Source organism: Pristiophorus japonicus, chromosome 7 (genome assembly GCF_044704955.1).
Source record: "Pristiophorus japonicus isolate sPriJap1 chromosome 7, sPriJap1.hap1, whole genome shotgun sequence".
NCBI classification, from domain to species: Eukaryota; Metazoa; Chordata; class Chondrichthyes; family Pristiophoridae; genus Pristiophorus; species Pristiophorus japonicus.
The window spans coordinates 244867959-244893276 of NC_091983.1; the positions used below are offsets into that span (position 1 = coordinate 244867959).

The 25318-nt window shown below is 46.7% G+C and overlaps 1 protein-coding gene across 2 annotated transcripts in view; it reads right to left on the minus strand.

The window, feature by feature from the left end:
• LOC139267485 (dynein axonemal heavy chain 8-like) overlaps positions 1–25318 on the minus strand; it is a 2569686-nt gene that overhangs the window by 831696 nt on the left and 1712672 nt on the right. For both annotated transcript variants that reach the window (XM_070885867.1, XM_070885866.1), the window contains one exon: positions 9960–10046. In XM_070885867.1, the coding sequence (XP_070741968.1) occupies positions 9960–10046 (87 nt within the window). The remainder of the gene's footprint in view (positions 1–9959; positions 10047–25318) is intronic.

Genomic DNA, 25318 nt, shown 5'->3' on the forward strand with positions numbered 1-25318 from the left:
ACGATCTCCGAGTAAAAGATCCTCTCGGAATGAGTGATCACAGTATGGTTGAATTTATAATGAGGAAGTAGTGTCTCAAATGAACGTACTATGCTTAAACAAAGGGAACTACAGTGGGATGAGGGCAGAGTTGGCTAAAGTAGACTGGGAACACAGATTAAACCGTGGCACAATTGAGGAACAGTGGAGGACTTTTAAGGAGCTCTTTCATAGTTCTCAACAAAAAGATATTCCAGTTAAAAAGAAGGGCGGTAAGAGAAGGGATAACCAGCCGTGGATAACCAAGGAAATAAAGAAGAATATCAAATTAAAAACCAATGCGTATAAGGTGGCCAAGGTTAGTGGGAAACTAGAAGATTAGGAAAATTTTAAACGACAGCAAAGAATGACTAAGAAAGCAATAAAGAAAGGAAAGATGGATACGAAAGTAAACTTGCGCAAAACATAAAAACAGATAGTAAAAGCTTTTACCGATATATAAAACGGAAAAGAGTGACTAAAGTAAATGTTGGTCCCTTCGAAGATGAGAAGGGGGATTTAATAATGGGAAATGTGGAAATGGCTGAGACCTGAAACAATTATTTTGCTTCGGTCTTCACAGTGGAAGACACAAAAACCATGCCAAAAATTGCTGGTCACGGGAATGTGGAAAGGGAGGACCTTGAGACAATCACTATCACTTGGGGGGTAGTGCTGGACAGGCTAATGGGACTCAAGGTAGACAAGTCCCCTGGTCCTGATGAAATGCATCTCAGGGTATTAAAAGAGATGGCGGAAGTTATAGCAGATGCATTCGTTATAATATACCAAAATTCTCTGGACTCTGGGGAGGTACCAGCGGATTGGAAAGCAGCTAATGTAACGCCTCTGTTTAAAAAAGGGGGCAGACAAAAGGCAGGTAACTATAGGCCGGTTAGTTTAACATCTGTAGTGGGAAAATACTTGAAGCTATCATTAAGGAAGAAATAACGGGACATCTAGATAGGAATGGTGCAATCAAGCAGCCGCAACATGGATTCATGAAGGGGAAATCCTGTTTAACTAATTTACTGGAATTCTTTGAGGATATAATGAGCATGGTGGATATCGGTGTACCGATGAATGTGGTGTATTTAGATTTCCAAAAGTCATTCGATAAGGTGCCACACAAAAGGTTACTGCAGAAGATAAAGGTACGCGGAGTCAGAGGAAATGTATTAGCATGGATAGAGAATTGGCTGGCGAACAGAAAGCAGAGAGTCGGGATAAATGGGTCCTTTTCGGGTTGGAAATTGGTGGTTAGTGGTGTGCCACAGGGATCGGTGCTGGGACTACAACTGTTTACAATATACATAAATGACCTGGAAGAGGGGACAGAGTGTAGTGTAACAAAATTTGCAGATGACACAAAGTTTAGTGCGAAAGCGGGTTATGTAGAGGACACAGAGAGGCTGCAAGAAATTTAGATAGGTTAAGCGAATGGGCTAAGGTTTGGCAGATGGAATACAATGTCGGAAAATGTGAGGTCATCCACCTTGGAAAAAAAATAGTAAAAGGGACTATTATTTGAATGGGGAGAAATTACAACATGCTGCGGTGCAGAGGGACCTGGGGGTCCTTGTGCATGAATCCCAAAAAGTTAGTTTGCAGGTGCAGCAGGTAATCAGGAAGGCAAATGGAATGTTGGACTTCATTGCGAGAGGAATGGAGTACAAAAGCAGGGAGGTCCTGCTGCAACTGTACAGGGTATTGGTCTGGCCGCACCTGGAGTACTGCATGCAGATTTGGTCACCTTACTTAGGGAAGGATATACTAGCTTTGGAGGGGGTACAGAGACAATTCACTGGGCTGATTCCGGAAATGAGGAGGTTACCTTATAATGATAGATTGAGAAGACTGGATCTTTACTCATTGGAGTTCAGAAGGATGAAGGGTGATCTTATAGAAACATTTAAAATCATAAAAGGGATAGACAAGATAGAGGCAGAGAGGTTGTTTCCACTGGTCGGGGAGACTAGAACTAGAGGGCACAGCCTCAAAATACGGGGGAGCCAATTTGAAACCGAGTTGAGAAGGAATTTCTTCTCCCAGAGGGTGAATCTGTGGAATTCTCTGCCCAAGGAAGCAGTTGAGGCTAGCTCTTTGAATGTATTCAAATCACAGATAGATAGAGATTTTTAACCAATAAGGTAATTAAGGGTTATGGGGAGCGGCGGGTAAGTGGAGCTGAGTCCACGGCCAGATCAGCCATGATTTTGTTGAATGGCGGAGCAGGCTCAAGGGGCTAGATGGCCTACTCCTGTTTATAATTCTTATGTTCTTATTTCATTGTTCCCCATTATAAATTCATCTGAATCTGACTGCAAGGGACCTACGTTTGTCTTCACTAATCCTTTTTTCTTCACATATCTATCAAAGCTTTTGCAGTCTGGTTTTCTGTTCCCGGCATGCTTCCTCTCATACTCTATTTCCCCCCTCCTAATTAAACCCTTTGTCCTCCTCTGCTGAATTCTAAATTTCTCCCAGTCCTCAGGTTTGCTATTTTTTCTCGCCAATTTATATGGCTCTTCTTTGGATTTAACACTAACCTTAATTTCCCTTGTTAGCCATGGTTGAGCCACCTTCCCCGTTTTATTTTTACTCCAGACAGGGATGTGCAATTGTTGAAGTTCATCCATGTGATCTTTAAATGTTTACCATTGCCTATCCACCGTCAACCCTCTAAGTATCATTTGCCAGTCTATTCTTACCAATTCACGTCTCATGCCATTGAAGTTACCTTTCCTTAAGTTCAGGACCCTAGTCTCTGAATTAACTGTGTCACTCTCCATCTTAATAAAGAATTCTACCATATTATGGTCACTCTTCCCCAAGGGGCCTCGCACAACAAGATTGTTAATTAGTCCTTTCTCATTACACATCACCCAGTCTAGGATGGCCAGCCCTCTAGTTGGTTCCGCGACATATTGGTCTGGAAAACCATCCCTAATACACTCCAGGAAATCCTCCTCCATTGTCTTGCTACCAGTTTGGTTAGCCCAATCTATATGTAGATTAAAGTCGTCCATGATAACTGCTGTACCTTTATTGCACGCATCCCTAACTTCTTGTTTGATGCTGTCCCCAACTTCATTACTACTGATTGGTGGTCTGTGCACAACTCCCACTCGCGTTTTCTGCCCTTTGGTATTCCGTAGCTCCACCCATATCGATTCCACTTCATCCAAGTGATTGCCATTGACAATTCATCAACCTACCCACAAACCATGATAGGAGGCCATCATTTTCATCACTATTTAAAAGGATCCTCTGCTGCTCTGAAGTAAAATGCTGGCATGTTTAGCTTCCAATATGGCAGGCAGGAAGTCTGCACTCACCATGAGCTGGAAGTGCAATACCCACCAGATTGGTAAAGGCCAAAAAATTGGCGCAGTTACCATGTCTGAAACAGGCATTAGTCCCTTTGCATAAGCCTGTTTAAGCCATCCACTGCAAGATTGTGTTGCTCTGAGAAAGCTGGATACACACAAGAAAACCAGATCTACATGCAGCCTTTTCGGACTAACCAAGTAGGAATTTAAAATATACTTACCCAAATGTGGAGCCAGGAGTAGCAGAGGTGCTCCTCCTGACTCTGCATTCAGGGAATGTGGGTTGCTGCCGATCATTTCCCCCACACCTCTGATCACCATCGCTACCTCCAGTGAGTTGTTTCTCTAGTCATCCTTTGCACCTCTGTTTGTTCCTGTTCATTTATACTCGGTAAGTCACCCAGTCCAGACCCCGCTAACTCACTATCTACCATACGTGAGGACGAATTTCTGTGCTCGTGCTTGAAAGGATGAGAGTGAGTAATGGTGTATTTTCCTTAGGATTCTCCTCCTCAGCGTTTGAGCCTGCAGCATGGCTTGAGTCTTCCGATGGAAAAAAAGAAGGTAGAGGGAAAAGGATTATTATGTAGTGGGTAGGTAACCAGTAGCTGATGATTGGACGTGTGTCCCACTCTCAGGCAGAACCATATTTCTAGTTTTACCTATGTCATTGGTTCCTACGTGGACCACGACCACTGGATCCTCCCCCTCACACTCCAAAGTCTTCTCCAGTGTCAGCTGTGGCTCGGTTGGTAGCACACTCACCTCTGTGTCAGAAGATTGTGAGTTTAAGTCCCACTCCAGAAACTTGAGCACAAAAATCATAGTGCAGTACAGAGGGAGGTACCGTCTTTCAGATGAACCATTAAACCAAGGCCCGATCTGCTCTCTTAGGTGGAGGTAAAAGGTTCCAGCGAACTATTTTGAAGAAGAACAGGGAAGTTATCCTCGGTGTCCTGGCCAATATGTATCCCTCAATCACGTTACTGTTTGTGGGAGCTTGCTGTGTGCAAATTGCTGTCATGTTTTCTACATTACAACAGTGATTGCACTTTAAAAAGTATTTCATTGGCTTTGGGAAGTCCAGTGGTTGAGAAAGGCGCTATATAAATGCAAGTCTTTCTATTTTTCTTCAGTTGCTTCCACACTAAAAATGAGTTCTCATGTGGCTAATGAGACCAATGCGGGACCTACAGTCTCTGTCACAGGTGGGGCAGACAGTGGTTGAAGGAACGGGTGGTTGGGTGCTTGTGTTGTCATGCGCTCCTTCCGATGTTTACACTTGGCTTCAGCTTGCTCTCGGCGAAGAGACTAGAGATATTCGGCGCCTTCCCGGATACTTTTTCTCCACTTTGTGCGGTCTTAGGCCAGGGATTCTCAGGTGTCAGTGGGGATGTTGCACTTTTTCAAGGAGGCTTTGAGGAAATCCTTTAAGCGTTTCCTCAGCCCAGCTGGAGTTCGCTTGCCATGTCGGGAGTTCCATGTAGAGTGCTTGTTTTCGGAGTCTTGTATCGGGCATGCGGACGATGTGGCCGGAGTTGATCGAGTGAGCTTCGATGTTGGGGACATTGGCCTGAGCGAGAACGCTGACATTGGGGAGCTGTGCTGCATGGCCGGGGGGCAGGTTGGTAGAGGACGTTTGTCTTATGGATGTTCAGTGTAAGGCCCATGCTCTCGTACACTTCGGTGAATGTGTTGACAATGGCTTGGAGTTCGGCCACCGAGTGTGCGCAGACGCAGTAGTCGTTTGCGAATTGTAATTCAATGACAAAGGATGGCCTGGAGGTGGCTGAGGTCGAACCGTTTCTCTTTTGTTCTGTAGATTAGCTCCACTCCAGCGGGGAGCTTACTGAGGGCAAGATGGAGCATTACAGCAAGGAAGATCGAGAAGAGCGTTGGTGCAATGATACAGCCTTGTTTGACCCCGGTCCAAACACAAATTGGGTCTGTGCTGGATCCGTTAGTCAGGAATGTAGTGCTTTGTGTTACAGATAAATGTTTGACTTATGAGGATAGGTTGATTAGGTTGGGCCTATACACATTGGAGTTCAGAAGAATGAGAGGTGATCTTATTGAAACATATAAGATACCGAGGGGGCTCGACAAGGTGGATGCAGAGAGGATATTTCCACGCATAGGGGACATAGTCTCAGAATAAGAGGCCGCCCATTTAAACCTGAGTTGATGAGAAATTTCTTCGATCAGAGGGTTGTAAATCTCTGGAATTCTCTGCCCCAGAGAGCTGTGGAGGCTGCGTCATTGAATATATTTAAGGCGGAGATAGACAAATTTTTGAGCGATAAGGGAGTAAAGGGTTATGGGGAATGGGCAAAGAAGTGGAGCTGAGTCCATGATTAGATCAGCCATGATCTTATTGAATGGTGGAGCAGGCTCGAGGGACCAAATGGCCTACTCCTGCTCCTATTTCATATGTTCTTATGTTTAATTTAATCTACCTATAACTTAAACCAGATCTTGTAATCAGTTTAAAAACTGAACTATAAGCTAAGTTAATTGAATGCATTAATTAACGAACTTTTAATAATTAAATAACTAAATCATAGAATCATTTGCCCTGACGAGCCCGTGCCGGTTCTCTGCAAGAGCACCTCAGCTAGTCCCACTCACCCCACCCTTTCCCCGTAGCCCTGCAATTTTTTTCTTTCAGGTACTTATCCAACTCCTTTTTGAAATCCGCGATTGAGTCTGCCTCCACCAGCCTTTCAGGTAGTGCATTCCAGATCCTAATCAGTCGCTGTGTAAAAAAGTTGTTTCTTATGCCTTTGGTTCTTTTGCCAAACACATTAAATCTGTGTCCTCTGGTTCTCGACCCTTCTGCCAATGGAAACAGTTTCTCTCAACCTAGACCCCTCTATCAAATCTCCTCTCAATCTTCTCTGATCTAAGGAGAACAATCCCAGCTTCTCCAGTCTATCGACACAACTGAAATGCCTTATCCCTGGAATCATTCTAAGAAATCTTTTCAGCACCCTCTCCAAGGTCTTCATATCCTTCATTGAAGTACGGTGCCCAGAATTGGACACATTACTCTTTTAAAGGGGTGTGGATTGGAGCTGAAAGAAGTGCTGTGTAAAATCTATCACTCAAATGTCTGAAGCAGGGAGAGTAAACACCAAGGTTACCTGAAGCTGCACTAGAGGACCTTTTGCAGGAAGTGGCGAGGCGGAGCGGACATGCTTTACCCCCAGTGGGTACTGGTGCAGGAAGTGGTGAGGCGGAGGGGACATGCTTTACCCGCAGTGGGCAGGAAGCCCTCCAGGATTCTGATGAGGAGGCAGTCATAGGAAATCGCCAATATGATCATTGCCAGGAACATTGATCCTAGGTGAAGTACAATTATTTGACCACAATGGTCAAGTCACTGTTTAAATGCCTTCTCGTTATAGCTGTACCATTCACAGCCTCATTAATTGCAGCACTTACCACAATCCCCCCCACCCAGTGCCATACACTCTGCCCCAATCAGCACAGCACACTTCACAATATTCTTCACCTCATCCTCAGCACTATTAAAAAGTCACACCCGCAACGCACATCTCACGCACACACTGGACACTATCTACCATGACAGCCACATTCTCCATTCACCTCGCAAGACTGTTACGAACACATTTCCTTCTTTCTTGCAGGTGAAGGTGGCGCATAATACGAGAGGGACAAAATTCCCTGCTTGTGCGCCTCCCATTAGGGGGCGCGAAAGTGGGGAGCTACCGGTTACCGCAAAATTGCACGGGAGTTAGCTGAGGTGCGAATCCTGTCGCATCGCGCCCCACTGGTAGCGCCCCGGGCTGTCGTGCCTCCGCTGATGACATCGTCGGCGTGCACGGCAATCCCTTTTAGCCCCATGGCGGCCCATTCCCAGGCGATGCCAGCCTCAGCCTCGCAGGTCGCGAACTGTGACGCACATCGATCGCGGGATGAAAGTTGAAGGAGAGGTGCGTTGCGCAGCTCGCCGCTATTTTTTCCTCCTGACTCACCAATCAGGCTGTGGTCTATCAATGTCGCGGGGTCCGGGCCGCGATCGTGCAGTCCGGCACTCCGTCTCAGTTCTGGGCTGCGGCCACGGCACCCCGCATCCCTGGTGGCCCATCCCGTTTAACAGAAGTGGAGGGGCATTGAAACATGTCAGCGCTCCGCGATGCTCCTGCGTAACACTCCCGATTCCGCCCCGAGGTGAAGTGGAGCGCCCAATTTTTGCTTCCGGGACTGGACTTCTGCGCAGAATGTTCGGCTTCGGAAAGGTCACGGGCCCCAATCGGGGTGAGAGCCAATTTCAGCCCCCAGGTATGAGTCCCAGTGGGGTCCAGCATGTTGCTACACCATGTTGACCAGTGAAGAAACTGTGCTGGCTAGAGGGTTATGTGGATAGATTTAGATGAAGAAAGACAGGAGGAGGCTCGAGTGGAACATAAACAGCGAAATGGAGCAGTTGGGCCATATGGCCTGTTTCTGTGCTGAATATCCTATGTACTCTTTTGTTGTTTTACTTGTCCCATTACCATCTCCCTTTGCTTTGCACTATCTTACCTTTTGTCATTAAATCACTCCTGCATTCTACACTATCACAGACCTTTCCTTTTGTTCTTTCCTCCTATATTGCAACAGTGCCTACATTTCAAAATTATATTGACTGTAAAGTGCTTTGAGACGTCCGGTGGTTATAAATCCAAGTCTCTCCCTCCCTCTCTCCCTCTCTCTCCCTTCCTTCCTTTCTTCTTTCCTTCCTTCCCTCCTTCCTTCTTTCCTTCCTTCTTTCCTTCCTTCCTTTCTTTCTCCTAACTTTCTCTGCCCCTGCACTTGTTTAATATCTGTTACATCTCTAACTTTTTCTTGTTCTGACAAAAGGTCATCGACCTGAAACGTTAACTCTGTTCCTCTCTTCACAGATGCTGCCTGACCTGCTGAGTATTTGCACAATTTGCAATTTTTATTTCAGATTTCCAGCATCTGCAGTATTTTGCTTGTGTGAAAATACTGAATGATCCTCTTTAAATATTGCTAATGAGGGGGCCTTCATGCCAGTTTGTGTCCTGTTGTGCTGTGCGAGGTCAGCTTGTGGTATCCAATTATCTGGGGTGGTCAAAAATGGTGAGTGCATGCTGCACAAAGGAGAAGACCCACATCTGCATACTTATTTGGATGCTTTAAATCCTGCTGGTGTGTGAACCTAATGCAAGCACTATTTCCGGCAGAAAATGGTGGTCAGAAGTGCTCATGCATTAATCCCACCATTTTGGATCCTTGATTGGCCGCATAGTGCCTGAAAAATGGGCACCATTCACTACATCCAATTTCTAGGTGTATGACTGCATTTAGAAAACTGCTGTGGCCTGCCAATACAAATCTGTAAGAGGAAGTCTCTGCCCATTGAATTGTCAATTACAGGGGACTCCAGCCAATCAAGGCCCTTATCTCAAATATCTGTCAATCAATGTCACTAACTCCTGTCAGGGTCTGTCATTTAACCCATGTCCAGGGGAATTCTCATAGTCTGAGTGGCTGCATGTCACACTGGACAAATTGACTAGCACAACAGCTTGAGCAGCAAGGCGTCACAAAGCAATTCTGAGGGACAATGTTGGACATCCTTGACAGGTTCAATAGCAGTTTTCAAAAGGGGACTGATTAAATAGTTGAAAGATAAAAAATTGCAGGGATATGGGGAAAGAGTGGGGGTGGTGGGACTAACTGGATTGCTCTTCAAAAGAGCCAGCGCAGACTTGATGGCGTAAATGGCCTCCTTCTGTGCTGTACTATTCTATGGGCCTGAAATTGGTGAAAGCTGAGTTCCGCCCAAGTAGCATCCAAAGGACCGTTAAGATCCTGACCATACTTTGGGCGGAAGTTTCATGAAAAAATCTGGGAAAGACCGCCTGGCGGCAAAAATGGGCGTTGCACGCCAATTCTGGGTGGCAGCGGTTGGTAGCTCCCATTCTTGGTGGCAAATACAATCCTCGGCAAAGTACCGCCGACGATTGAGTCGGGCCCAGGGAGGGGGGAACTGATCAAATAAACATTTTTCAAAACATTAAAAAGAACACCAGTAATCTTTCAGGGGACCCCATCCACCTAAATCCCTGCAAAAAAAATAAAGAAAAGTGGACTAACCTTTTTTTGCAGGTCTTCGTACTTAGCGTTGAGGTTAGACCTGCCTCCACATGGCGGTCTTTTCCCCTGCTGCAGCGGAGAACCGCCCAGACCAAACTGGCAACACAGCGGACGGAAGGACTCTTCTGCCGTTACATGTTGGCGCACGGCGACACACGTCAGCGGACGGTACCCAGCGGTCTTCTCTCCCTGCCGGCGGGAGGACTCCACCAAACTCGCTCAGAGGGGAGACCGCCCAGAAACCAGGGAGACCGCGGCAGCGGATGGTAAGTCCACCAATTTTGGGCCCTATGATTTCCCACATCATCCACTCTCAAGTCTGCCCTTCAGGTAGTTGAAGACTTAGTCCCAGTAAAACAATTATAACATATTTAGTTGCATAAATATGTTTATCTTTTTGCTTGTAGATCTAGATTCAGTAGTTGTAGTTCTTCTTTTGGAATATATGTAACATCTTAGAATTTTAACAATTTCTCTCACCTGTCTATCTGGCACCATCATGGCTACTGTCCTAAATTGAATTTTCAAATTTTCTGGCAGTTCTTGACGTCCTGCATATCCAGGATTCTGCAAGGGAGGAAAGCGGAAAAAAATAGACTTTCAGAGGTGTTGGCCAGAAAGATAACGAAGAGACTAGTTTAATATGACTTTCCTTAATAGACCCATTCCTAATTTCAGTGAACGTTAGAGTAAATAAAGGGGTAGATCTTTATCTTTACTGCCTGCTTTTAAAGATTACCCAGGCAGAGCAGAGAGAGGAAAGTTGGCCAGTGAGATTCACATAGCTGTAATGGCCCGGCTTATTTCACTTCTATTAATTTAAATAGAAGGAAAATCAAATGGGCTCTGTTACAACGTGCTCCACCCAAATAATGTTTTACATCTCATCTTTAACAAGCTCCCTGCTGGAGTGGAGTTAATCTACAGGACAAGCGGGAAATTGTTCAACCTCCGACGCCTCCACTCCAGATCCAAGGTTGGTCCAACCTCTGTCATTGAATTACAATTTGCAGATAATGCTTGTGTTTGTGCACACTAGGAGTTCGAACTCCAAGCCATCGTTGACATCTTCACTTAAGCGTACGAAAGTCTGGGCCTTACATTAAACATCAGTAAGACGAAGGTTCTCTATCAGCCAGGCCCCGCCACACAATACTGCTCCCCGATTATCAAGATCCATGACAAGACCTTGGACAATGTGGATCACTTCCCAAACCTTGGGAGCCTCGTATCAGCAAGGACAGACATCACCTTCAGTGTACCAGTGCAGCCTTTGGTCACCTGAGGAAGAGAGTGTTTGAAGACCAGGAACTCAAACCCAGCACCAAGCTCATGGTCTGTGGAGCAGTAGTGATACCCACCCTCCGATATGCTTCAGGGACATGGACTATGTACAATAGGCACCGCAAAGCACTGGAGAAGTACCACCACACTGCCTCCACAAAATCCCGCAAATTCATTGGCAGGTTAGGTGCACCAACGTCAGAGTTCTCTCTCAGGCCAACATCCCCAGCATCGAGGCATTGACCAAGCTCTATCAGCTTCGATGGGTGAACCACATTATCCGCATGCCCGATATAAGACTCCTGAAACAGTACTCTGAGCTATGTCACAGCAGACGAGCCCCAGGAGGGCAGAGAAAACACTTCAATTACACCCTCAAAGCCTCCTTGAAAAAATGTAACATCCCCACCGATTCTTGGGAATCTCTGGCCCAAGACCGCTCAAAATGGAGGTGAAGCATCCGAGAAGGCATCGAACACTTCGAGTCTCTTCGCCAGGAGCATACGGATGCCAAGTACAAATAGCGGAAGGAACGTACGACAAATCAAGCACCCCACCCAACCTTCCCTCCAAACACCATCTGCCCCGCCTGTGTCAAAGAGTGTAGATCCCGCATTGGTCTCATCAGTCACCTTAGAACTCGTTTTAGTGTGGAAGCAAATCATCTTCAACCCCGGGGGACTGCCTAAGAAGAAGAATTACAAAATCTACCCAAATGCACTTACTTTCCACCATTACAAGGAATAGAATTTACAGGACAGAAACAGGCCATTCGGTCCAACTGGTCCATGTCGGTGTTTAATCTCCACACGAGCCTCTTCCCACCTTATCTCATCTCACCCTGTCAACATACCCTTCTATTCCTTTATCCTTTATATACTTAACTAGCTTCCCCTTAAATGCATCTATTCTATTCGCCTCACCAACAGCATGTGGTAGCGAGTTACACATTCTAACCATTCTCTAAGTAAAGAAGTTTCTCCCGAATTCCTTATTGGATTTATTAACAACTATCTTATATTCATCCCTACTTTTGGACTCTCCCACAAGTTGAAACATTGGGCTCGATTTTCCATGGCATCTCCGCCTGGTTTGGGCAGGAAACCACCCAGTGGAAATTTCCACAAAAAGTTCAGTCGAAATACAGTTGGAGAGCGGACCGCCGTCGTGCACTGCCGAAAAAAATGCTTCCGCCCCAAGTTTGGGCTCAGCAGCGACCCATGGTAAGATTGAAAAAAACATCCATGAAAAGTAGCCGGAGCTGGGCGGTAGGTAAGTAGCCCTGCAAAAAAAGGTAAGTTGAAGGGTTTTTAATAATTATTTTTAAATTCTTTTACAGCGATTAAGTTGAAAAGGGTCCTGAGAATGTATTCTGATTTTTTATGTTATATTTTTTGGAAAAAATATTTTTTGTGTTTTCCCCCTCCTAGGCCCAACCCACAGCCTCAGTCTAAGATTTAGTAATTACCGCCAATTTTGATTAAGAACTGCCCAATCAGCCCAGGATCGTGTTTTCCTCCGAGAATCAGGGTGTAAGGTCCAGTTTTACTGCCGGGTGGAATTTTTTTCCATTTTTTGTGGAATTTTGTGCCCGCGGTAATTTTAAAATCTTAGCGGTATTTTGGGCGGCAATCCGGCACTGACAGATTTCTTGGTAATTCTAGCCTGTCGATCTCCTTCATAATTTTAGAGACTTCTAGTCAGTCACCTCTCAGCCTTCTGTTTTCTAGAGAAAAGAGCAGCAGCCTGTTTAATCTTTCATGATAGTTATAAACTCTCAGTTCTGATATCCTCCTTGTAAATTAAAATTTTAATTTTTACGCTTTCTCCAATGCTTCTATATCCTTTTTATAATATGGAAACCAGAACTGTGCACAGTACTCTAAGTGTGGTCAAATCAAGGATCTATACAAGTTTAACATAAGTTCTCTGCTTTTGAAGTATTTTCCTCTAGAATTAAATCCCAGGGGCTGGACTTTCCACTTAGATTGCTAGGGCTCAAAAAATGGACGATGTTCCAGCCTTAGCAATGTTTCAGCCTTCAGGATTGCTAGAAGATCGCCCATTTTTGGGATCGCTACTTTTGCCTTTTTTGGGGGGAGCAATAGCCCAGCAATATGAAATGGGCCTTAGCGATGCGAAATGGAACTCAGCGATGTGGAAGGCAAGGCTTCCCTAGCAACAGCCTTCTGTACATGCATTTTTTTTTGCAAGCAAGTTTTCCCGCGATCGGGAGGTCAGGTGTCATCCACGCATGCGCAGAAGGCAAAGGGAGCGGGAGAGAGAGAAAGGATAGAGAGGAGGAGGAAAGCAGTGTGAGAGAGATGAAGAGATAAAGATAAAGATAAGGAGAAAAAGAGAAAATGTCATCATCAAACAGTAGTATGCAGGATGTGGAGGAGGGCAAAGCCCTTTCAGACGAGGCAAACGAGGCCCTCGTCCAGAAGGTGCACTCCCGGTGGGCCGAATTAACCCGGGGTGAGCGTGGGAAACCTCCACTCCGGGCCTACCGCAAGATTTGGGGCGCAATCGCCGACGTGGTCTTGTCGGCGTTCCACGAGGCAAGGGGGTCCAACCAGTGCCAGAAGCGCTGGAACAGCCTGGAACAGCTTCGACAAGAGTAAATATGAAATAAATTTTAAATTGTAATGATCCACATAATATGTAAATCTTCCGAATTGAAATTAAGCTGGTCATTCTTGCATATAGTGAGGTATCCGATCACCCTTACCCAGACTGTGTCAAGTCTCTCCGGCTGCTGTCACTTACACAGTGACCCAGTTCTGGGGGAGCTGCCCTTGCTCAGTCTGCCCTGAAACACCTTGAGATATTAGCTCCTGTCATTGTTGAGTTCACCAGCCGTCCTGATTCCCACCGCCCCCAGGGGTCCTTCAATGGACATTGTAGTCGCAAGAGATGTTTGTGTCAAGCATTAGATCCTTAACATTATCTTTGTTACAACTATGCATCAATTGTGGATACAAACCCTATTAGCATATAACGTTGGAAACTGTTGCCTTTCTATGATAGTTGCAAGTTAATTAGCTTATGCCATGCTCTTTTCACGTTTGCAGAGAAAGATATCTAACAACCGCAGTGAGCAGAGGCGCACCGGAGGAGACCATGTTCAGCTGCAGCAGCTGACTGACCTAGAGGAACGTGCAACTCACAGTGGTTCGGCCACCACAGTGGTGTTGCAGAACCCTCCCTTGCATCACATGAGTAATGTGTAAAGCAGTGCTAAAATAATGTAACGTCATTTAATTATAATATACGAATGATGTCATGTTATGCATGTTGGTTCTTTGCTACTTTCAGGTTAACAACATCAGAACATAAGAAATAGGAGCAGGAGTAGACCATCTGGCCCCTTCCCTATCCGCTCCCCATAAAAGGGATTATGGGATCCCTTGGGACTCCGGAGAATGAGCCCTCTGGTGGCTGTACAGAGTAAATACAAGTTTACATATAGAACAACATTTCCCCCCAAAGTCAATAGTGTAACTATTTACAGTGTGAGTCAATCTGGGGCCCTTCTTGCCCTGGTTGATCGTCTCGGTGTGAAAGCTGGTGTTGTTGAATCAATTGTTGTGACCACGCTGTGCCGCTGTGCAGCTGGCCTTGCTGGGCTGCCTGGTGTGTTGTGCCCTGCAGGGCTGCTGTGGATGACAGGTTCTGCTTTGTGGTCAACCGTGATGACGGTTGCCACGAGTGTGTATGTTGGGGGATCAAAAAAGATAGGGTCCAAGGTGGGTTGCTCAGGATAGTCCATGAATCTGAGTTTGATTTGGTCCAAGTGTTTCTGGTGAATGAGCCCATTTGAAAGTTTGACCCGAAACACCCTGCTCCCCTCTTTGGCCACAACAGTGCCGGGAAGCCACTTGGGACCTTATCCATAATTTAATACAAATACAGGATCATTGACTTCAATCTCGCGTGACACATTTGCACTATCATGGTATGCACTTTGTTGAAACCGCCTGCTCTCTACCTGTTCATGTAGATTGGGGTGAACTAACGAGAGCCTTGTCTTAAGTGCTCTTTTCATGAGCAGTTCAGCAGTTGGGATCCCAGTGAGTGAGTGGGGTCTCGTGCAGTAGCTAAGCAGGACTCGAGATAGACGAGTCTGCAGTTACCCTCGTCAAGCCTTGCTTGATGGTCTGCACTGCTTTCTCTGCCTGACCATTGGATGCTGGTTTAAACGGGGCAGATGTGATATGTTTGTTCCCGTTATTGGTCATTAATTCTTTGAGCTCAGCACTGGTAAAACATGGCCCGTTGTCGCTCACCAGGACATCGGGTAAGCCGTGTGTGGCAAACATGGCCCGTAGGCTTTCAGTGGTGGCAGCGGATGTGCTAGCCGACATTATCTCACATTCATTCCACTTGGAGTATGCGTCTATAACCACAAGGAACATTTTACCCAAGAACGGGGATGCATAGTCGACGAGTATCCTACACCACGGTTTAGAGCCAAGACTATAAACTTAGCAGCACCTCCCTAAGTCCGCATCGATACCGGACCATCACATGTGGGATCAGGCTATCGTTTTCGTCATTACGATGCCTGGGTGAGTACTGTGGAGGTCATTGATGAAGGTGTCTCTGCCCTTCTTGGGGACCATTACTCGATTGCCCCACAGAAGGCAGTCTGCCTGTATAGACATTTCATCTTTGCACCGCAGGAACGGCTTTATCTCTTCCTGCATTTCCACTGGGACGCTGGACCAGCTCCCGTGAAGCACACAGCTTTTGACTAGAGATAATAAGGGGTGCTGGCTTGTTCAGGTTTTGATCTGCAGTGACGGGTGATTGCTCACTCTCAAATGCTTCCATAACCATGGCTAGATCTGCGGGCTGTGCCATTTCCAACCCCATGGTGGGCAATCGCAGCCTACTGAGAGCATCGGCGCAGTTTTCTGTGCCTGGCCTGTGGCGGATAGCGCAGTTGTGTGCAGACAACGTGAGCGCCCATTTCTGGATGCGGGCCGATGCATTGGTATTTATCCCTTTACTCTTGGAAAACAGGGATATAAGTGGCTTATGGTCAGTTTCCAATTCAAATTTTAGCCCAAACAAGTATTGATGTATTTTCTTTACCATATAGACACACGCTAACGCTCTTTTTCAATCATGCTGTAGGCTCTCTCAGCCTTAGACAGACTTCTGGATGCAGAAGCAACCGGTTGCAGTTTCCCAAAATCATTAGCTTGTTGCAATACACTACCCGACGCCATATGACGACGCATCACGTTAGTACCAAACGCTTACATGGATCATGCAACACAAGCAATTTGTTTAAGCATAACAATTTTCTCGCTTTTACAAAGGCATTTTCTTGGCTTTTGCCCCAAACCCATTCGCCCCCTTTTCATAGTAAGACATGTAGTCGTTCTAGCAGGGTGTTGAGACCCAGTAAGAAGATACCAAAGTAGTTCAAGTGTCCCAGAAATGACCGCAGCTCCGTCACGTTCTGTGGCCTCGGTGCGTTCTCGATTGCCTCCGTCTTCGCATTGGTGGGCCTGATGCCGTCCGCCGCAATCCTCCTTCCCAGGAACTTCACTTCAGGCACCAGGAAAACGCACTTCGAGCGTTTTAACCTCAGCCCTATGCGGCTGAGTCGACTAAGAACCTCCTCCAGGTTATGCAGGTGCTCGACTGTGTTCTGACCTGTGACCACGATGTCGTCCTGGAAGACCACGGTGTGCGGGACCGACTTCAGTAAACTTTCCATGTTTCTCTGGAATATCGTCGCCGCTGATCAGGTTCCAAATGGGCAACTGTTACAAACAAAAAGACCTTTGTGCGTGTTGATGCAGGTGAGGGCCTTTGATGATTCCTCCAGTTCCTACGTCATGTAAGCTGAAGTCAGATCCAGCTTCGTGACGTCTTTCCTCCCGCCAGCATTGCAAAGAAGTCATCGGCTTTTAGTAGTGGGTATTGGTCCTGCAAGGAGAAACGATTGATAGTTACTTTGCCATTGCCACAGATTCTGACGGTGCCGTCTCCTTTGAGGACTGGGACAATAGGACTGGCCCACTCGTTGAACTCGATCGGTGAAATCATGCCTTCTCGTTGCAGCCGGTCTAGCTCGATCTCTACCCTTTCTCTCATCATGTACGATATTGCTCTCGCCTTGTGATGGATGGGTCGCGCCCCTGGAATTAGGTGAATCTGCACTTTTGCTCTTTGGAATTTCCCGATGCCTGGTTCGAACAGTGAAGGAAATTTGTTTAAGAACTGGGCACACAAAGTATCGTCAGCAGGCGATAGCGCTCGGACTTTGTCCCAGTTCCAGCGTATCTTTCCCAGCCAGCTCCTGCCGAGCAGCGTGGGACCATCGCCCGGTACCACCCAGAGTGGTAGCTTGTGCATCGCTCCATCGTAGGAGACCTTTACGGTAGCACTGCCGATTACAGGAATCAGTTCTTTAGTGTAAGTTCTTAGTCTCGTGCGAACTAGAGTTAAGACTGGCCTTGAGGCCTTGTTGCACCATAACCTTTTGAAAGTCTTTTTGCCCATGATGGACTGGCTTGTGCCCGTGCCCAGCTACATTGACACTGTGAGTCCAGTTAGTTCAACATTCAGCATTATCGGGGGACAATTCCTGGTGAATGTGTGCATCACATGTACCTCTGCCTCCTCTATCTGAGGCTCTGGTTTGCAGAGATCCTCCGTGGATCTGTCCTCCTCTGCAATGTGGTGGTTTGCAGGTTTAACAAGCTTAGCAGCTCGCCTGCATACTCGTTGGAGGTGTCCCACTGTTCCACGGACCTTGCAAACATATCCTTTGAATCGGCATGAATGGAAACGATGATCACTCCTGCAGCGCCAACAAGATGTTAATGGCCTTGCATTCATCACCCTTGATGGTAGACTCTGAGACATCTGCGGACGTGTAGCTGCAGGTCTGTGTGACCTGCCCTGTACGTTATGATTCGAAAACAACAGCACTTTGTTCACAGTACTTGTAGCAGTACTTGTGTGCTGAGAGTTTTGCTTAGTATTGTCACTGTTGGCAATGAACGCCTGGGCTATCGCTATGGCCTTACTCAAGATTGGGGTCTCTACAGTTGAAAGCTTTCTAAGTATGGTTTCGTGGCCAATGCCAAGTACGAAAAAGTCTCTGAGCATGTGCTCCAAATGTCCTTCAAATTCGCAATGCCTTGCAAGGCATCTCAGCTCGGCGACATAACTCACCGCTTCCTGTCCTTCAGACCTTTTGTAGGTACAGAACCGGTACCTCGCCATCAGAACGCTTTCCTTCGGGTTCAAATGCTCTTGAACCAGTGTGCGCAAATCGACGTACGATTTCTCCATGGGTTTCGCTGGAGTGAGCAGATTCTTCATGAGGCCATACATTGGTGCCCCACAGACGGTGAGGAGGATCGCTCTATGTTTGGCAGAGCTCTCTTCCCCATCTAGCTCATTGGCCATGAAGTATTGATCGAGTCGCTCCACAAAAGTTTCCCAATCATCTCCCTCCGAAAATTTCTCCAGGATGCCCACTGTTCTCTGCATCTTTGGATTCGCTGTCTGTATCTCGTCGCTAGTTGTGTATGGAGAAAGTGTCAGACTGAACACTGTGAGCGCAAAGTAAAGTGTGACATTAGTCTTTTATTGCAGTTTCCAGAGCGCCTCTCCAACCTGTGAAGCCTTCTTAAATACTTGTGCTCCCAAGCGATTATGGGATCCATTGGGGACTCCAGGGAATGATGCCTCTGGTGGCTGTACAGAGTAAATACAAGTCCACATATATAACAGCCTCATTCTACAACAGGGTACACACCTGCTGAATTATTGATGAAGTTTCGGCTGAGGATGCGTTTCAGTTTATTACAACCGAACTTATCTCATAAGATAGAGAAGTCACAATTGTTGAAGAAATTTCATTATCATTTGGGTACTAACGAGCAGTGCTTTCAGGAAGGTGATCAAGTCAGAGTTCTGAGTCCGTTGAAAAAGGCAAGTCCATGCAAATGGAACATCGGTACAATTATTTAGGTATGTGGCATCAAGCAGTACTTGGTCAAAATTGGTGAATATATCTGGAAGGTTCATGTGAATCAAATGTTGCTAGCGAGTAATGCACCTTTGGTACTGTCATGTATCCTTCATGGCTATTGTTGGTACTATCACCAGAGGGTACAGCAGTGGGAGACTTGTAGGTTACCTGTACAGGTGTGCCTGGCCTAGTATAAAAGGCAGGCCACCAGGTGTGATCCTCACTCTGGAGTTAACAAATCAAGGACTAAGGTCACTACAGTTCAAGTACAACTCATTGCCTCGTAGTCATTATTAGAGCATCCTTTGACATAACAATTGGCGACAAGATTACCGACTTTCACGTGAACATGGCTACCCTTGATATGTTGCAGCAGTTCGCCAATGGCAATGATTGTGATGCCTTTGTGAAGAGGCTCGACCACTTATTCACAGCAACTGACCTGGCAGGAGACGACCCGGCCCCACTGGCTGATAAGCGCAGAGCTATCCTGTTAGCCAGTTGTGAGCCCACCGTCTATGGCCTCATCAGGGACTTGCTGGCACCAGTGAAGACAATGACCAAGACGTACGAGTAGCTCATAACACTGATTCATGAGCAACTCAAGCCCAAGGAGAGCATCCTCACAACCAGACACTGGTTCTGCACTCACCGACAGCCCGAAGGCCAGGAAATCGCTAAATACGCCACAGACCTCAGGAGGTTGGCGACACCGTGTGATTTCGGCAACCACCTTAACGAAGCGCTGCGGGACATTTTTGGCATTGGAATCGGCCATGAGGGCCTTCTTCATAAGCTACTGTCGGCGGATGCCACAGTCACACTGCAGAAGGCCATCTCTGTGAGCCAGGCATTCACGACCTCGACCTGCGGTTCTTGGCAGATGATTCACCCTCAGGACTCAAACCCAGCAGGAACTGTGCACCGAGTGCGCTTTTTAGAGGCTGGCCTGTAGAACGCGAATGCTCTCAGGGGCGAGAGAACAGGCCCCCAAGTCTCTGCACTCAGAGTCCGCCTAGGGGGGCTAATCGAGTAGCTCCATGCTGGCGTTGTGGAGGGAATCACAGGGCTTAAAGTGCCGCTTTAAAGACTATGTCTGCAAAGGCTGCAGCACAAAGGGCCACCTCCAGCAAATGTGTAAGAGAAATATGACTCACTGTGTCGATGAAGAGTCTGGGGATGGCCATGAATCCAGCGCTGATTATGAAACGATCAGCAGAGAAGCAGCTCAGCCCCATGATGAGGTATATAGCATGTTTATCTGCACCACCAAGTGTTCCCCGTTGAGGATGGAAGTCGCAATAGATAGCGTTCCAGTCTTCATGGAAGTGGACACGGGGGCGAGCCAGTCAGTAATGAATCAAGAAGCCTTTGAGAGGCTATGGGACAATCAAGCTGAACGATCCAAATTAGTCCCGGTTCAGGCAAAGCTGCGCACCTACACCGATGAACTTATCCCAGTCGTTGGTAGTGCGAATGTAAAGGTACTCCATGATGGCGCGGTGCACAAGTTACCTCTGTGTATAGTTGCAGGATATGGACCAACGCTGCTCAGAAGAAGATGGATGGAGAAGATCCATTGGAAGTGGGAAGACTTCATCCCTGCAGTGATCGATGTCCTCCGACACAGCAAGCCCTAACTTGAGGGTGGACCCGGCACCAGAGAGCAAACCAGCACAGCACCCGAGGCACAGACCGTTCAGCAGGACTGCGTGGAGATGATCCAGCTGAGACAACCCGACCGCACCTTCCAGGCTCCAGTGGCAGGACTCCGAAGAAAATCGGATCCAAAGGCGACTTCCCAGCTTCCGTGGCAGAACCCGGGGAGAAGAGGATCACCGCAGTCAACATCGTGGATGGAGGAAAGATGGCGCCCAAACCACGAGGTGAAGCGCTGAAGAAAAAGATGGCTGCAGCCAGACCACGAGGTGCCGCGATAATGGAGAAACACGTGGCACCAAACAAAGAAGAGGATTGGGGTTAAGCAAGCAAGGCTCTCTTAAAGGAGGCTGCAACCCACTATAATCAGTTCCACACACTCAAACAATGTAATAGCAACTGTAAGTTAAAGATAACATGTGTAACTGATGATCAGAGTTGTGTACGTGCAATAAGCAAGGAAAAGTCACGCGATCATGTAAAATGTGTAAGTGTAGATCAGAGTTGTGTACATTCAATAAACAAGGAAAAGTCGCGCGATCATGTAAAATGTGTAATTGATGATCAGAATTGTGTACATGCAACCAGCGAGGAAAAGTCGCGCGATCGCGATTCGAGCTATAGAGCATCCACAATAAGTAATGAAAAGTTGTGCGATGTAGGATTTCAACTGCGCGCAGTCAATGCAGCAGGCAGACATTCATCGGGAGCACACAGGTCCAGTGAGCTACCCAATGCTGTGACTGCGTCCCTGGGACCAGAGTTATGCACCTTGGAGTGTGGCCATAAGCAGCCAATACATACGAGCTGCAGAGCAAGTGATCTCAGGAGGGCAATGGCACCAGTATCGATACCCTGCCCCTGATCGACTCCATCTCTCAGGCACCCGATGGCACCAACCGCCACGAGCCTGAAAGAGCAAACTGTGCTAAGGCGCAGCTCCCAGACGCCATCGCCACCAAGGCCACAGCCGGAAATGAAGGGTCACTCGCTACAGTTCTCCCAAAGGGGACCAGGACCAGCCAGGATCCAAACCAAACAACGCCCAGTCTAGCGAATCAGCAGTTCCTTGTGCACTGCTAGACGACAGCCCCTCAGGGAGCAGCAGCGACTCAGGGCGCAAAGAAAGGACAGGGAGGTCACAGGCATCTGTGAACCTGCCCGACGCTAGGAACCATGGCAACAGCCCCAAGAGCAGGCAACTCGAGCCAACTGGGTTCCCACTGCCAGCACTGGGACCGTGCTGCTACCAGACTGCCTGGACACCATCCAGCAGTTCTGGAACTAGCTTGTCCTTATGCTCCGGTCACCGATCCCCAGCACGCATCGATAATGTATCTCACCAGTCTCACAACTAAACCACAACTGAATGCAAACTTGTCTTGTTGAACTTGAATGTATATGAATGCACTGAAGCTCCGGCATAACCTATATGTGGGAGGGGGAGAATGGAGTGGTCAGGGACACACAAAAATAGCAACCACCAGCACGCTACTGCACCAACCACTCACCAAGATTGAAACAACCCGCCAAGGGTCAACCAGATAGAGCTAAGCCCAGAGCACAGTCAATGCAGAGGCAATTTGCACTAAAGGCTTGGGTGAGAGTGATGTCATGTATCCTACATGGCTACTGTTGGTACTATCACAAGGTGTGCAACCAGAGGGCACAGCAGTGGGAGACTTGTCGGTTGCCTGTATAGGTGTGCCTGGCCTAGTATAAAAGGCAGGCCACCAGGTGTGATCCTCACTCTGGAGTTAACAAATAAAGGACTAAGGCCACTACAGTTCAAGTACAACACATTGCCTCGTGGAGTCATTATTAGAGCATCGAAGGATATAACAGGTACCACAAGTAAATAATTATGAGCCTGACTTGGACGATGGTCAGAGTCAGTTGGCAGGTCATAAGAACATAAGAAATAGGAGCAGGAGTAGGCCATATGACCGCTCGAATCTTCTCCGCCATTCAATAAGATCATAGCTGATCTGACCTTAGCCTCAACTCCACTTCCCTGCTCGTTCCCCAAACACTCGACCCCCTTATCATTCAAAATTCTGTCCATCTCCACCTTAAATATATTCAATGACCCAACCTCCAGTTCTCTGGGGTGGAGAATTCCAAAGATTCACGAACCTCTGAGGGAAGAAATTCCTTCTCATCTCTGTTTTAAAGATCCAAGTATGTCAACGGACACAATGATCACAACATCCCTATCTCCATCAACTCAGATGCAGCCAACTAAAGGTGGTTCTGCGGGTATGGGACAATCTCAGAGACTCTGTATCTTTCGGATGGGGGAGGTGGAGTTGGGGTTCAGTTGAGAAGAACAACGAAGAAACGCAAACCAACTAGACAGGATATTGATAACTGGGAATATCAAGATCTTAGGAAGAAAACTAACACGAAGACGGATGTTAGGGTTCCAAGGAAACTCAAGACGATACAGGAAGATAGAGGTCAGGAATCCTGGGCTGCACGCCCTGAAAACAGAAATTCTCCAAGGTGGTCTCTGGAGTCAAATAAGAATATAGAAAACAGGCATAGCCAGCCAACTGTAAAGAAATGGAGGTCAGAGCAGAAGAAAGTTTAAAAACTTACAACGAGATACTCTGGCTCAGTAGTCGAATTTTAAAATTGCAATTATGAAATTTTGTAATACCTTGTTTCAAAAAAAAGGGAGAGCAATGAAATGTAGACACCTGTGAGTATGCTCACAGGTTGGTAGAACTGTTGAGTTGGGAGTGGCTTTGCCAGTCACGTGATGTTCACAAGACTCAATAAAACCCCAGTCAGTTAGGTTCTGGGGGCTCCATGATGAGGCAGGTGGTTGTGAGCCTGGTAGATGAACTACTAATATGTAGTATGATTGTTAAACCTTTTGCTAATAAACCAACTGGTTCTTAATAGCAATGTGTTGCTATGAATTCTTAAGTGAAGAACTCATTAAGCAAATACATTACACCACATTAAAGGACACCTGCCAGTTCCCAGTCTATCCAGATTTTTATGGCTTTGAGGTTCCCATTCTTGGTAGTTTGCAATCCTTCCCAGTTTGGTATCATCAAAACAGTTGAGGAGTTTTCTTCCAAGTCCTTTATATATTCTGTCAACAGTAATGATTCCAGCACTGATCGTAGAGGCACCTCGGTAGTTATCTCCTTCCATGCTAATCCAGCTCCATGTAAAATCACACTTTGCTTTCATTGCTTCAGCTACTTTCTGATCCATTTGAGAAGCATTGCACCAGTGCTGTGCCTTCCAAACTTGTGGAACAATCTCCTGTGTGCCACTGTGTCAAAATCTAAATAAATAACATTCACTGAATTTCCCTTGTCCACAAGATTTGGTATCCCCTTAAATAACTCCAAAAGATTCGCCAGGTGTGATATCCCTCTCACTATAGTTCTCTCTTATAGTTCTGAATTTCTCATCTGTTCTTTCAGGATGTCCACCAGTACTTTCCCTTCAATAAATGTTAGGCTATCTGGTTTATAGCTCCCTGGGTTATCTCTGGTGTTTTTATTGGTTGGTTTTTTTCCATAGAAACATAGAAAATAGGTGCAGGAGTAGGCCATTCGGCCCTTCGAGCCTGCACCACCATTCGATAAGATCATGGCTGATCATTCCCTCAGTACCCCTTTCCTGCTTTCTCTCCATACCCCTTGATCCCTTTAGCCGTAAGGGCCACATCTAACACCCTCTTGAATATATCCAATGAACTGGCCTCAACAACTCTCTGCGGTAGGGAATTCCACAGGTTAACAACTCTCTGAGTGAAGAAATTTCTCCTCATCTCAGTCCTAAATGGACTACTCTTTATCTTAAAACTGTGTCACCTGGTTCTGGACTTCCCTACCATCGGAAACAATCTACCCGCATCTAACCAGTCCCATCCCATCAGAATCTTGTGTGTTTCTATGAGACCCCTTCTCATTCTTCTAAACTCCAATGTATAAAGGCCCAGTTGATCCAGTCTCTCCTCATATGTCAGTCCAGCCACCCCTGGAATCAGTCTGGTGAACCTTCGCTGCATTCCCTCAATAGCAAGAACGTCCTTCCTCAGATTAGGAGACAAAAACTGAACACAATATTCCAGGTGAGGCCTCACCAAGACCCTGTACAACTGCAGTAAGACCTTCCTGCTCCTATACTCAAATCCCCTAGCTATGAAGGCCAGCATACCAGTTGCCTTCTTTACCACCTGCTGTACCTGTATGCCAACTTTCAATGAGTGATGAACCATGACACCCAGGTCTCGTTGCACCTCCCCTTTTCCTAATCTGTCACCATTCAGATAATATTCTGTCTTTGTGTTTTTGCCCCCAAAGTGGGTAACCTCACATTTATCCACATTATACTGCATCTGCCATGCATTTGCCCACTCACCTAACCTGTCTAAGTCACCCTGCAGTCTCTTAGCGTCCCCCTCACAGCTCACAGCGCCACCCAGTTTAGTGTTATCTGCAAACTTGGAGATATTACATTCAATTCCTTCATCCAAATCATTGATGTATATTGTAAAGAGCTGGGGTCCCAGCACTGAGCCCTGCGGCACTCCACTAGTCACTGCCTGCCATTCTGAAAAGGACCCGTTTATTCCGACTCTCTGCTTCCTGTCTGCCAACCAGTTCTCTATCCACGTCAGTATATTATCCCCAATACCATGTGCTTTGATTTTGCACTCCAAACTCTTGTGCGGGACCTTGTCAAAAGCCTTTTGAAAGTCCAAATGCGCCACATCCACTGGTTCTCCCTTGTTCACTCCAAACCTCAGGGAGTCCCCATTTCCTAGGATTCCTTAAAATACCCACTGGAACATGTTTAATTTCATTAACTACTTCCTTAAATATCCTAGGGTACACGTTGTCTGGAGCTGGAGGCTTGGTTT